Below are 15,473 nucleotides of genomic sequence, written 5' to 3'. Positions count from 1 at the left end.
TGCAAATGATATCTTCCATCAGGACTGACATTGCATAATAAGTACATATGCTGTTACATGTGGGCATGTATAGTGGTGAAGGTAGTCCTCCATGTGCATCTGTTACAGCAACAACTTTACTCCACTGGCTTTCTAACTCAAGCTTCAAAACAAGCTTGCTTCATTATTAATCCTCTCATTCTTTTCTCTGCAGTCACATTTATTATAACAACTGCTGATGCTTCTGCCAATCATTTTGTCTCAACTACCTTTTTGAACAAAAACTTGATATACATTTAAATAAATCCCCACATCCATTTTGTTGACTAATAGCAATCTCATCTGCAGCACTATTTTTGACCTTTCACCTTAAACTGCCCCATTCTTTTCCTAACTCCCATTATGACTTTACTGCTGGGTTCAAAACATCTTTATATAAATCTGCTGATGACTTTTCAGACCCAACATTATCCTTTCAAGAAACAAAGAACATGCCTGTTTCTCAAGGCAATTTATCACTCAGAGAGTTATAAGATTGTCTGCTTTGGAGCATGTAATTTCTGAAAGTGAAAAATTCACAGCCAACACAAAGACAGCTGTGGTGGCAATCCTCTAACTCATTTTGAGCAGCTAATGAGCCTCCTAGCTTATAAAAACATTGAAACATTCAGCAGTAAAACTTTTTTTCCCCCGCTGAATCATGTATCAGCCAAAGCTCAGTTAACAAAACTGTCAGCTTTGAGTCAGAAGGTTTGGGATTCAAATTTTACATGAGCACAGCAATCTAGGCTAACATCCTACTGTAGAACTGAAAGAGTGTTGTATTGTTAAAAGTGCTGTCCTACAGGTGAATAGTTAAGTCGAAGCTCTGTCTGTTCTCTTAGGTGCACTTAGAAGGTCCCATGGCACCAAAGCGAGTCCCAGTAATGGTGACCATGAAACAACTATTGGAGTCATTAAAAACTCATCTGGTTTGCCAGTGTCCTTTAGAAAAGGAATCCTGCTGTCCTCAATTGGTTTGACCTACAAATTACTGCAAACTGAAAGCAATGTGAATGACTTCTGAAATAACCTAGCAACACAATTGTATCAAGCCATTCAAAGAAAAGTTAAATAAAAGGAATTAAACTGACCAAAACAGTGGCAATAACAACAGCGTAATCATTCCTCGTCAACTCTTCAAATCCTCCTTAATAATACCTGGGCACTCATAGCAAAGTTGAGAGATTCTATCATACCTGACATAGCGATGCTTACTGAATCATACCTTAAAATACCCAAGACCTTATCTATTCAACATCCTGACTGATGAATCAATCCTCTACTGTGTTGAACACCAATTGATGGAAATGCCGAGGATGGCAAGAATGCAGATATTTTCCTCATGGGTGTCATCAGTGTACTTCAAAAAGAGGGGCTTTCCAGCACCAGTACTGACTGAGCTGGCTGAGTCCCAAAGGGACTGCATCCCTAGATATCTTTGTTTGGTAACACTCCCCAGGATCCTACCATTAAGTGTATAAATCCTGCCCTGACTTGCCTTTCCAAAACGCAACACATCACATTTATCTAGATTAAACTCCATCTGCTGCTCCTCAGGCTCACCTGAATAAGGTTCCATTGTACTCTGAGGTAAACTACTTCACTGTCTACTACACCACCAATTCCTGAAATGCCCTGAGAAGAAGCTTCTGGCACCCTATGTGTAGCTGCTCCTCACTATAGGTGCCCATTGGTACCACCTTGTCTCCCTGATGTGAGGTCAAAACCCTTTGTCCCTTATTGCCTTGCCAGTGATGCAGAGCACCTATAAATACAGTAATGGTCCATGTACGTACATGTCTGACAGATACTGAGTCTATTAGATTTGAGAAAAGTTGCTCTGGATGTTGTAATGTTGAAAATTCACGCGAACTTCCATTCAGTCAGTTTCCATGAAAACAACATTGTGACCAGATTAATGATCTTGTTTTGTAAACCAGATTGAGGGTTAAACAGTGACCAAAATACATGAAATAGTTCGATGGGATCTTTTACATCATCTAATGGAGTGACATAGATTATGATGGGACTGGCTGAGTGGCTCTTGCAGAAAGTCAGTGCAGACAATACAAGGCTGAATGTAGCCATTTTACAGTAGGAATTCAATAATGGACTATCAACATTTTTCATTGATTTCTCTTTTCCTCTGCAATCCACATCAACATTACAGGATGGCTCGGTGGCTCAGTGGTTAGCACTGCTACCTCACAGCACTAGCGACCCGGACTCAATTCCACCTTCGGGCGACTGTCTGTGTGGAGTTTGTATTCTCCCTGTGCCTGCATGGGCTTCCTCTGGGTGGTCCGGTTTTCTTCCACAGCCAAAAGATGTACAGGTTAGGTAAATTGGCCATATTAAAATGCCCATAGTGTTTATGAATGTATGGGTAAGGTGCATTAGTCAGGGTAAATGTAGAGTAATAGGGTAGGTGAATGGATCCAGGTGAGTGTCGGTGTGGACATGTTGGGCCGAAGGGCCTGTTTCCACATTGTAGGGATTCTATGATGTGTGATCTTTGAATTGTTATATGTAGACTTGAAGGATGGATATTAATCAATTGTTTACTATTATTAATAATCTGTTTATAATGTAATTTAACTTATGAATGCAATTTGTTCTGCACTATTTCTAGTTCTCTGTAATGTGTAATGTGTTATGATTTAGAGTGAGCATTCATTAAATCATAATTAGATTTCCTATCCTGCTGGTTGTTGGTAAATATAATTAACTGGCAAATATATGTTTAATTGCTGAATAATTAGTTAACAGTCAGTGTTCTCCCACCGCAGGCAACCTTAATTTAACATAATGCTTTGTTAACTGGTGAGGTGAAGAGACCCTTTTACTATCCCAATAGGAGTTTACATATGAAAGATTTTAATTCACTTTGAAAACATAATTATTGTCAGAAATAGTTGAAATAAATGCCTCCAAATACATGATATTCTAACAAATAAGTTGCATCGATGAACAGATATCTTTAACAGATATTCAATTCATTATCTGTAAAAGCTAAGGGGATTGCAACACAGTTGATGACAGAAATGCACTGTTCCTATATTGATTCCAGTTAAAGAAGATGGTAAGTTAGTATTTCCAGTTATTATATTGTACTGAATTAATACTTACTTATAAGTACTATTAGATGAGATGTCAATATACTCCCCAAATATCATAGTGGCTTTTCAGTACTTTGGTTTATCTGCTTTTATGGTTGGAAGGCAGCCTAAAAGAGCAAGAAAATGTACTTGCACTAAGTACACTTTCTTCTCTCCTCTCACATTTAAGCCACTTTAAAGTTTTATTGCGACCAGCGTTGTAAATTTCTGGAATTCTCTCTGAAGAGAGCAGTGAAGTCAAAGTCATTGAATATATTCAAGGCTGAGATAAACAGATTTTCAAACTAAAGGAAATGCAAGTGTTGTAAGGAACATGCAGGAAATTAGAGTTGAGGCCAAGATCATGGCATCATTGAATGGCAAAAGAGGGGCTGTAGAGCTTGCTTCTGATCTTATTTTGTACAATCTTCAGACGTAAGGCAATGCTAAGATCATAAAAGGTAACAATACAAAGAAAAGACCATGTAGCCATTGTGTCTATGGTATTTCATTGCTAGGACACTCCAGAACTAATCCCATCACTCTGCTCTCTGACCACTGCCCATAACCCTGCATCTTGTTTTGATTCAGATACTGTGCTCCATACAATTGTTTTTGTCAGAATAACAAATTTATGCTGGATAAGGGACTTTAATATCCATCTCCAAGAGTTGTTCATTACCACCATTGAGCTGTCTCGAGTCGGAAAGGGCATACCTGCTGGAATGGGTCTGCAGCAGATAACGAGGGAACCGTAAAGAGGGAAATATTTATGTGAACTCATCCTCACTAATCTATCTGTCAAAGATGCATCTGTCCACAAACACATTGGTAGGAGAGGTCAGTGCATAGTCCTTGTGGAGACAAAATCCCACCTTCACATTGAGCATACCCTCCTTTATTGTGTGGCACAACCATTATGCTTAATGGGTCAGACCTCAAACAGAAAAACAACTATGAGGCAACGTCAGCCACAACCTGCAGCTTCATAACAGCAAACCCCACCCACCCCCCAGTCACCACCACTAGCACAAACCCCTGCTTTACCTTTAAGCTAAGTGATCGCGCCTGCTTAATTGGAGCATGCATGAAACATCCCAGAAGCAGCAACTGGCACACCTAAAAATGAGGTGTCAGCCCATTTAAACGACAACATAGAACTTCTTGCATGACAGTCATCAGAAGGAGCATGCACTAAACAGAACTACATGGTTCCACAACCAGCAGATCAGATCTAAACTCTTGACTCTTTTCACATCCAGCTGTGAATGGTGGCAGACAGTTAAACGACTAACAGGGGGCAGAGGCTCTACAAATAAACTCATCCGCAACAATAAGGGTGGTTTGCACATCACGATAAAAGGCAAAACTGAAATGTTTGCATTCATCTGCCTGAAGTGCCAAATGAATGTCCTTGTCGACCTCCTCCTGAGATTCCCAGCAAGAAATATGCAAGCTTTCAACAAATTCTGTTCAGGCTACATGATAACAAGAAACAACTAAAAACATCAAAAATTGCAAAGGCTATAGACCTGACAACAATTTGTCAATAGCACTCAAGATTTGTGTTCCAGAACTAGCATCACCCCGATCAAGCTTTTCCAGTACAGTTACAACACTGTCATCTACCTGACAATGTTGAAAATTGTGCAGGTATATCCTGTCCATAAAAGGATAGACCTAAAGGAAAATGATTGTGGTTGTTGGAGGTCAGTCATCTCAGTTCAAGAGCATCTCTGCAGGAATTCCTCAGGGTAGCGTCCCAGACTCGGCCATCTTCAGTTGCTTCACCAATTACTTTCCTTTTATAAGGTCAGAAGTGAGGATATTTGCTGATAATTGCATCATGTTCAGCATCATTCACAACTCAGATACTGAAGCAGTCCGTCTCCATATGCAACAAGAGCTTGGCAATCCTGGGCTGATAAGGGGTGAGAACATTCATGGCAAACACGTTCCAGGCAATCACTGTTTCCAACAAGAGAGAGTTAACCATCAATCCTGATGATTAATGACATTAACATTGCTGAAAGTCCACTATCAACTTCCTAAGGTTTACCATGAATCTGCTGTTTAAGTACAGTGGCTACAAAAGCAGGTCAGAGGCTAGAAATTCTACAGCAAGTAATTCACTTTCTGTCTCCCCCAGGGCACATCCACCAGTTGCTTTGATAAGTGCAGCTCGAACCAAAACTTTTAAAGCTTGACACCATTTGGGACAAAGCAGCCCACTTGATTTGCACCACATCCATCACTCTCAGTAGTAGATTAAAAATCATACAACACCAGGTTATAGTCCAACAGGTTTAATTGGAAGCACACTCACACACACACTCTCACACACACGGACACAGGTACACACAGACGCGCACACAGTCACCCACACACACCCTTATAGACACAAACACTCCCACACATGCACCCCCTCACAGACTTAAGACACTCTGCACTCACTACACACACACACTTTCTCACACTCACAACTCCCACCCCAGACAGACAGACAAAGACCCACATGCACACATATTTTGTGGGGTGAATTTGTACTTGCAGAATTACATTGCACTTTGCTCAAAAACTGCATACATTCATGTAGAACTCTGAGCTCAAAAACTGCATGAATTTATGTAAAACTCTGTTATCTCACTTTTTAGATTAGAATCAATCTAAACATCAGGTCATAGACAGAGAACACAGGGGGCTAACACCTTCAACATATTGTCTAGCTATCACCATTGTTAACAGCTAACCCGAGAATGCAACTTTAAAAAAAAGGGTTTTGTGATTTACACATGAAAGAAATCAAACTCTCACTGTATTCTAACAGATGAAAGGCTTAACAGACAATCAATTTTTCAATGTATAATTTCAGTTACATCACACTGCAAATTTTTGCTATAAATTCTGTGTTACAATCGAGCCCTCCACAATCACCTGATGAAGGAGCGTCGCTCCGAAAGCTAGTGTGCTTCCAATTAAACCTGTTGGACTATAACCTGGTGTTGTGTGATTTTTAACTTTGTACACCCCAGTCCAACACAGGCATCTCCAAATCTCAGTAGTAGTTAATTGTCATGTAGAAAGGCACAAAGTAATCAAAGACAGCAAGCATAGGTTTAATTAGGGAAGTTCATGTCTGATCATAGAATCCCAACAGTGTGGAACTAGGCCACTTGGCCCATCGAGTCTACATCAACCCTCTGAAGAACATTGGGCCTGCCAATTCTGTATCCAGGCAGCCAGATTTCCCTGTATCCCAAGGCTCCTCATTTTCTGAATGAGTCTACCATGGGGAACCTTATCAAACGCCTTGTTGAAATCCATGTACACCACATTCACTGCTCTACCTTTATCGTGTTTTGTCACATCCTCAAATAATTCAATAAGGCTTGTGAGGCATGACCTGCCCCTCACAAAGCCATACTGACCGTCTCTAATCAAATTATGGTTTTCCAAGTAATCATAAATTCTGTCTCTCAGAATCATCTTCAATACTTTGTCCACCACTGACATCAGACTGACTGGTCTGTAATTCCCAGGATTATCCCTATTTCCTTTCTTGAACAAGGGAATAACATTTGCCCTGGGTCACAATCTTGGAATTCCTTCTCTAACAGCATTGTGGATGTACTGGAGGCACACGAGCAGCAGCGGTTCAAGAAGGCAGCTGACTACACCTTCTCAAGGAAATTAGGAATGGGTAATAAATGCCAATGATGCCCATCGCACATGGTGAATTGAAAAATGCTATATAAATCGTTTGCAGGCCATCATTTGGGTAGCATGTCTGTTCTGTTTCCCTCAATACGAAAAGTTTACCATCACATTAGAGAGGATACAGGAGAGATGTATAAGGCTGTTGTCAGGAATGGAAAGTCGTGGCTATGAGGAATAATTAGATAGGCTCAGGTTGCTTTCCTTGTCACATGGAGCTGAAGGGAGATTTGATTGATGTGCACAAGGTCAGTAAGGACCTGTTGAGAGATAGTGGTAGTGTCTCTATCCCTGGACTGAGAGACCCAGGTTCAACTCCCACCTGCTCTGGAAGTGTGTAATAACATCTCTGAACAGGTTGATGAGGAAAAGATAGAATAGTTAAGTAGGACCAATTTTCCTTAGCAGCAGCTTAGTGCCTACAGGACATAGATTTACAATGATTGGTAGAAGGATTAAAGAGGATACTAGGGAAAATCATTTCACCCAGTGAGTGGTTAAGGTATAGAACTCACTTCCTGAAAGAATAGGAGAGGCAGAACTCTCAACTCATTTAAAACATTTTTGGGTACGCACCTGAAGTCTCAAAACCAACGTCCAGTTATATGGACCAAGTGCTAGACACTGGGATTGAGTTGGGTGGCTGATTTATTTGTTTGTTCAGTGCAGACATAATGGGTAAAGTGGCTAGTGCACACAGACGTGTGTATCCCTCCCTTATCCTTATAGCAGTGTCACACCAGGATGTCTCAAATAACACTTCCAATTAATTAACTTGAATTTTCAAATTTGGCCTTTATCTCAAAAGCTTACTCTTTTATTTGACATGGGAAATTACATAAATAACCTAGTTCCTTTCCGAAGACAATTGTATCTTTATTTCTCTTCAAACACAGAAAGGGGAAATGCATTGCTTAGCATTTTCACACTTCTAACTCTGACCTTATTAAATTAACTCAAGCTAGAGTTGCAATTAATTAATGGCTTTGTTTACCAGTTCTCAATCTCTCATTTTCCATCGATCTTACATGTAAAAGTTAAATTCCCAAATGAAAAGTTACATTCCTAAAACAAATGAGTCATGAAATTTAAGCCAAAAGAACTGCAGATGCTGGAAACCAGAAACAAAAACAGAAACTGCTGGAGCTTTGCCAGCAATTTCTGTTTTGAATCATGATATTTAATTTTGACAGCAATTCCCACATGCTTTGCATGATACTATACCTCATCTCCAGAAAATTATCTACAGGTGTGGAAATAATCTATGGGACACATGCAAAACTGTATAATCTACACCACTTTCAATCCAAAACTAAAGCCACTCCAATTAGAGAGCTTCAGTATGTAGATGACACTTGAGTGTGCTCTCCAAGAAACTGAACTCCAGGTCATTGTCAACTCCCACACCAAGCCATATAAGGAAATGCTATGTCCAAATATGCCCTTTACAGCCTTAGTTTGTACATCTCATTCTGTATAACATGGTATATATTTGTAATCAAAATTCTCACATTTAAAGTATAAAGTTAAGCTAACATTTTGTGGGAACAAGCAAGCATTTTGTGTAAAAACCTTTACCTCAAACCATATGCGGAAGAGTCATAATTCACTACTAGTGACAACAATAATTTGGATAAATTTTCTTTTTAATCCTATTGAATAACCATTGACTGTCGGATGATAGACCAACCTGAAAACTTTTTCTCAGCTAATTTTAATACTGCCAATTAATTCATTGAAATTTGAGCCTTAATCCAATTAAAACAAGTTTGCATCTCTGAAGCAATGCAATATTCCAATGTGGCTTTAAATGTAGTAGAAAGTGCATGATATATTCATTGGACAAAGTGAACTAAATATCTAAAAATACACAATTGAACAGAAGATATTATGTGTTTGGTATCTTTCCAAGGTTAACGTGGAAGCATTGTTAAAGCTGTTACTCTAGACACTCCAAATGCTAGTACCTTGCTGTATTGGTGATTCTTCATATTAGGGTCCTTACGATTTTGGGTGACTTGCTTCTCCTCAGGTTTGATCACTATTTTTGGAGTGATAATGGCTAGCAAAGAATTACACACAATAATTGACTCTGACAATTCTGAAAACATCATATACTGCAAGATTAGATCATCATTGGTTTGTTGACACTAATAAAACCCTTGGATCAAATTGCTCTTGTAAATATGTTCCTGATTTTGTATTACTTATTAAATAATCCATAGATTTTACAATTTGATTTCACTCAATTTTCTTTACTTGGCATTTATGCCTATATCCCAAAAGTGAATTTTCAAGAAAGAAAAAGTTCTGTCACTCAGTTGGCTCATTGGTAGTATGTGTCAGAGGCTTAAAGCCTAATTTGCAGTGGGCCATGTCTCAGTGTACTGTCCACGATGCTCTAGCTTTCAGTACTGCACTAATTTCTGCCCAGCATGTCTTAATTGTGCCTTTAGATATGAGACTTCTATTGCACTTTTTAAGTAGTTACCTTTCCAAATCCCACTAACTTCACACACATCTGCGTAAAATTGGAAATGTTGCCAAATACAGAGTAGTGTTATGCTGTGAATCCATACACTAGAGGGACTAGATTGTGAACAAGGAATATTGCTTACCATATACGATTTCATTTCATCATTCTGGAATGGTTTAACCTATTATATATCATAGAAAATAAATTGCAATCCTTGTAAATATTAGTATCAAGTACATTAGAAATGAAAAGTGTAACAGATATACTTTTTATGTTTTATGCCAAATTTTCCGTAAACCTGTCAGCAGTTATTCCCATAATTGAATTTTGTATCCACTAAGCTCTGGAGTGTTCATTTTCTTCCTGTGATCTAGTGAACTGTAGTAAGTTCTTCATACTCTATACCAGCCACTGAAATGTAGCAAGTGATCATGCATAATTCTCCTCCCTTCTGGAAGTGGACTAAATGGACACCCATATCAAACTGAAGCATTGGTTCTGAAGCAGCAGTAAGTATTATTTATTTAGGTTAGATTAATTAATGGTAAAAACATCTCAAAACTCTTCTTGATGCATTAAAAAATGACACTTGCTTCTTTTGTGAGCAGAAACTTGGAATTTTATAAGCTTATTTTTATAAAATGAAGTGTGTAAAAGTCCACTAGCTCATCACAGACAGACCTCTTGGTCTCACTGTTCAGCCAAAACCTGGACTGTCATAAAGCATTCACTGAGAATTAAAATTTGAAGAAACATATTAATGACAGCTGATTCAATGTGCCCACTTAACTACCACCATCTCAATAAGAGATTATATTTTTAATCATTCTGGAAACCAGTGTACTGTGTCCCTAGGCCATTAAAAACCTCCACTGACCATAAGAAATGCAGAGAGAAGCTCCTTAGCTACACACTCCTTTAGTGTTAGATGATGCAACTTACCTTTTGAGTAGAATACATTACAGAAGCAAAATTTTATATAATAGTTGAGTATAAAACACAAATTATTGCTTTTCCATACCTGCCTTTCAATTTCAAGGACCTTGAAGGTAATATTTAATTTGCTTCAAAATTAAATAGGGACTGTGTTTTACTTTGTTTTCATCTTTGTGCTGATCATATCCAGTATCATGCTCCTGAGGTAGTTATTTCACTTGCGTTAAGCATAGATAAGCTACTGGAAATAAATCTTAAATGGTTCATATTATTCAGTTCAACGTAACATGCTTTTTTATTACATTATATTTAATTTGATTAATGTTCGTTCTTTGAACCATGGTATGTATGTATCCAAGGTTTCGCAGTTGCCCAATTGTATGGTTATTTGTCAATGTTCAACATGAATGAAAGAAGTGATTTGCTTGCATTTAGTATTTTCAGTTCCTTGATATGTAAATACCTTTAAATCATGTGACAGATTCATTGTGCTTGACAGCATTGAGGTCCTATTGGAAGATGGGATCCACCTGAATTGATTGTCTTACCTAGCTCCCATTTACTTTGCACCTTATTATCCAGTGAAATCTTATTATAAAGCTATTTGTTAACAGATTACAAGGTGTCTGGTGTGGGAGAAATCAAGACACAAGCTTTCATTGAAGGGTATGTTTGTTGATTTGCTCAGCTTTGCACCCCTCCAGTGTCCCAGCTTCTAAATTAGATATGATCAAAAACAACCAAAATGCGCCATCTGTTTCTCTTAACTTTAACAATGATTTTCACAATCCTTAACAATGAGATTGACAAGACGTTAAAAGAGCAAAATAATCAAAACAGCCTTAATAATAGTAGTGGTAAAGACCTTCCTTCTATCATGAAGTCAGAAGTGGGGATGTTCACTAATGCTTGCACAATGTTCACCGCCATTCAAAACACCTCAGATACTGAAGCAATCCATTTCCACAAGCAGCATCTGGACAAGATCCAGCCTTGGGCAGACAAGAGGCAAGTAACTTTCATTCCAATTAAGTGTCGGGTAGGGACTGATTAGGGATAGTCAACATGGCTTTGTGTATGGAAAATCATGTCTCATGAGATTTTCGAAGAAATAATGAAGAGGATTGATAAAGGCAGAGTGGTAGATGTGATCTACATGGACTTCAGTAAGGTGTCCAACTTGAATCTGCATGCTAGACTGGTTAGCAAGGTTAGATCACATGGAACACAGGGAGAACTATCTATTTGCATACAGAACCAGCTTGAAGGTAGCAGACAGAGGGTGGTGGTGGAGGGTTGTTTTTCAGACTGGAGGCCTATGACCAGCAGGGTGCCACAAGGATCAGTGCTGGGTCCACTGCTTTTTGTCATTTATATAAATGATTTGAATGTGTATATAGGAGGTATGTTTCGTAAGTTTGCAGATGGCACCAAAATTGGTGATGTGGTGGGCTGAGAAGTGGCAGATAAAGTTTAATTTATATAAACATGAGGCAAATTGGGGCAGGATTTATACACTTAATGGTAAGGTCCTGGGGAGTGTTGCTGAACAAAGACACCTTGAAGTGCAGGTTCATTGTTCCTTGAAAGTTGAGTTGCAGGTCGACAGGATAATGAAGAAGGCGTTTGGTATGCTCGCCTTTATTGGTCAGTGTATTGAGTGGAGGAGTTGGGAGGTCATGTTGTGTTTGAACAGGGCAGTGGTTAGGTTACTTGCAGAATATTGTGTTCAATTTGGGTGTTCCTGATATAGAAAAGATGTTATGAAATATGAAAGTGTTCAGAAAAGATTTACAAGGATGTTGCCAGAGTTGGAAGGTTTGAGCTATAGGGAGAGGCTGAAACAGTTGGGGCAGTTTTCCCTAGAACATTGGAGGTTGAGGGGTGACTTTATAGAAGTTTGTAAAATCATGATGGGCATAGATTCGGTGAATAGTCGTGGTCTTTTCCCCAGGTTAGTGAAGTCCAAAATTAGAGGGCATAGGTTTAAAGTGAGAGGGGAAAGTCTTAAAAGGGACCTAAGGATCAACCTTTTCATGTAGAGGGTGGTGTATGTATGGAATGAGCTGCAAGAGGAGGTGGTGGAGGCTGATAAGATTACAACATTTAAAAGGCATTTGGATGGATATATGAATATGAAGAATCTAGAGGGATAAGGGCCAAATGCTGGCAAATGGGACTAGATTAATTTAGTATATTTGGTCAGCATGGACAAATTGGACCAAAGGCTCTGTTTCCATACTATGACTCTATGACAATGATCATCTCCATCAAGAGAGAGTCTAACCATCACCCCTTCATGTTCAACGGCATCACAATCACTGAATCCTCACTACCAACATCCTGTGAGTTACCATTGACCAGAATTTACCTGGTCAGACCATACAAAAACTATGGTTACAGGAGCAGGTCAGAGGCTAGAAATTCTCCAGAAGATGACTCACCTCTTGATTTGGGTACAAATTAGGCATGTGATGCAATATTCTCTATTTACCTTAATAGTGCAGCAGCAACAATGTTCAGCAAGCTTGAGACACCAGGCAGGATAAAACAGGCCGGGTTGATTTACAATCCAAATGCCATGTTAAGTATGCACTCCCTTCATCACCAAGGCTTCTCCAACAGCATCTGCCAAACCTGTAACCTCTACAACCTAGAAGAACAAGGGCAGAAGGTGCATGGGAACACCGCCACTTGCACATTCCTTTCCAAGTCAAAAACCATCCTGACTTGAACCTATTTCAATATTCCTTCACTGTCACTCAGTGAAAATCTGAAACTCCCTTCCTAATGGCACTCTGAGTGGTCCTACTCCCAAGGGCTCAAGAAGATAGCTCACCATCATCTTCTGAAGGGCAACTAGGAATGGGTGCCAAATGCTTGAACATGCAGTGCTGTCACATCCTGTGGAAAAAAATGAAAAACCCTTGAATAGAATGTTAGTCTAATTAGTTTAACCAATAATCCTGATCATTGTGCAACTGCACAACTTAGGGAAAACATTGGTCTTGAATGCCTTTATTCCTGATGAAGGGCTTTTGCCCAAAACGTCGATTTTCCTACTCCTCAGATGCTGCATGACCTGCTGTGCTTTTCCAGCACCACTCTAATCTAGGCTCTCAATTGAACCTGTCTCCATCTCACTTCCAGGCAGTGCATTTCCATGTCCTAATGACACTCAATGTGAAAATGTTTTGTTTCTCACCTGACATTTGATTCTTTTGCAAAACATTGGTTCTGGATCTATTTACAAGTGGGAACAGTTTCTCTCTGCTCTGTCCAGGCCGCCCATGATTTTGAAAGCTTCTTTCAAATCTCCTCTGAACTGCCTCCTCTGATTTGGATGAGAGTATAGAAGGAATGCAGATGACACCAAAATTGGTGGAATAGTGGATAGTGAAGAAAGTTATGTAAGAAAGAGATTTTGATCAATTGGGTTAATGGGCTGAGGGGTGGGAGATGGAGTTTAATTTGGATAAATTGTATTTTGGTAATATAAACAAGGACAGGACTTACAATTAATGGTAGAACCCTTGGTAGTGCTGTAGAACAGAGAGTCCTAGGTGTTCAAATACATAATTCTTTGAAATTTGCATCACAGGTAGACAGGGTGATTAAGAAGACATTTAGCATGCTTGCTTTCATTGCTCAAACCTTTGAGTAGTCATAGTTGGGATGTCATGTTGAAGTTGTACAGAATGTTGGCGAGGCTTCTTCTGGGGTACTGTGTGTAGTCCTGGTTACACTATTATAGGAAGGATATTATAAACTATTGAAGGTCCAGAAGAGATTGACTAGGATGTTGCTGCGCATGGAGGGTTTAAGATACAAAAATAGTCTGGAAAAACTGGGACATTTTTCACTGGAGGGTAGGAGGTTGAGAGATGACCTGATTGAGGCTTATGAAACCATAGATAAGGTGAATGACAAGGGTCTTTTCCCTAGAGTGGAGGAGTTCAAAACCAGAGGGCATATTATTAAGGTGCGAGGGGAAAAATGTAAATAGAACATGAGGGGCAATTTTTTTTACATAGTGATTTGTGTGTGGAATGAACTGTCAGGGCAAGTGGTGGATGCAGGTAGAGTTAAACATTTAAAAGACATAGGGATAAGTTCATGAATAGGAAATATTTGGGTGGGATATGGGTCCAGCGCAGATAGGTGGGACTATTTTAGTTTGGGAACATGGTTGCATGGATTGGTTGGATCAAAGGATAAGTTTCCCTGCTGTGTGTGTCTACGACTCTGCAAAAACAATTCCAATATCTCCCATTTCAATCATAACTGATGTGTCTCATGCATGTAAACATTCCCATAAACCTCTTCTACACTCTCTTCCATTCATATCCTTCTTAAATTGTGACACTCTGAAATACTGTATTTCAATTTAATATCCTTGTCCAAGTCTCTGAGAGTCTGAGCAGAATTTGGGTTATACAATTTTAAATTCCCAGAATGCATTAGGTTGTTCATTGAAATATACAGATGGAATATTTTTCTTGAGGCTCAAGCAAGTTACTACGTCTTTAATCAGGTAAAATTTGCTGTTTAAAAAAAAGTGATAAAATATATAAGAAATAGGCCTAAAGAACTACAACCTGTTGTAGTGTCCCAAAACATTACAATGCATGTTAGACCGAGGGAAAGGAACTCATGGAGTTTGAAGCAAGCCAACTATTTCACCAACATTTTCTTGTCAATTAGAAAGATGAGTTATGCTGTAATTGTACATGCCTCTGCTTTGTACACATAAGGCAGAAAAGAAGGACCTGAAACAACATGTCTTTCTTGGCATATTTTAGTATAGTATCGGGAGTAGAATAAAAGGGGGCAGTAGGAACTTTGGCTGATGTTATATGACCAAAAACTATCCCCTGAATTTTCTTACTTAACTTGACCTTACAGCCTTGTGTTTCTCCAGCTAGCTTATTAAAACATATGCAAATAAGAGTAAAAACCACAGCCATTGTCATCCCAAATGTTCTGATTTTATGATGACAATGCACTAAGATTAATTTAAAATGAGAACTCTATTTCAAAAGCCTTGGGCTCTTTTCTCCCACGATTAATTATCTGGCACATTTCCAGTTTCTAAAGGTTTGGAAATTTACTGTTAATGTCTGTGCTCTATATTTTCACCTTTCTGCAATTTTCTTGGATGTATACCCTCTGCACATGATAACTTTTCAACATTTATAACCCCCCCCAACCTTTGAAGACAATTTCCG

At 38.9% G+C, this 15,473-nt stretch overlaps 2 protein-coding genes across 6 annotated transcripts in view; both read left to right on the top strand.

The window, feature by feature from the left end:
- Nucleotides 1-15,473, top strand: part of LOC122550254 (contactin-associated protein-like 2) — a 2,198,962-nt gene that overhangs the window by 371,373 nt on the left and 1,812,116 nt on the right. The gene's annotated exons all lie outside the window — the stretch shown is intronic.
- tpk1 (thiamin pyrophosphokinase 1) overlaps nt 1-15,473 on the top strand; it is a 281,858-nt gene that overhangs the window by 226,657 nt on the left and 39,728 nt on the right. The window contains exon 10 of one of the 5 annotated variants that reach the window (XM_043690143.1): nt 10,860-10,911. The exons of 2 other annotated variants lie outside the window; for them this stretch is intronic. In XM_043690143.1, the coding sequence (XP_043546078.1) occupies nt 10,860-10,911 (52 nt within the window). Of the gene's footprint in view, nt 1-3,033; nt 3,104-10,859; nt 10,940-15,473 lie in introns of those variants that run through there. 2 more of the 5 variants (XM_043690141.1, XM_043690142.1) reach the window with 2 other exon arrangements.

This window comes from Chiloscyllium plagiosum, chromosome 5 (assembly GCF_004010195.1).
Source record: "Chiloscyllium plagiosum isolate BGI_BamShark_2017 chromosome 5, ASM401019v2, whole genome shotgun sequence".
NCBI classification, from domain to species: domain Eukaryota; kingdom Metazoa; phylum Chordata; class Chondrichthyes; order Orectolobiformes; family Hemiscylliidae; genus Chiloscyllium; species Chiloscyllium plagiosum.
The sequence above is the reverse complement of the archived record's forward strand: the minus strand, read 5'-3'. Positions and strand labels throughout refer to the sequence as shown.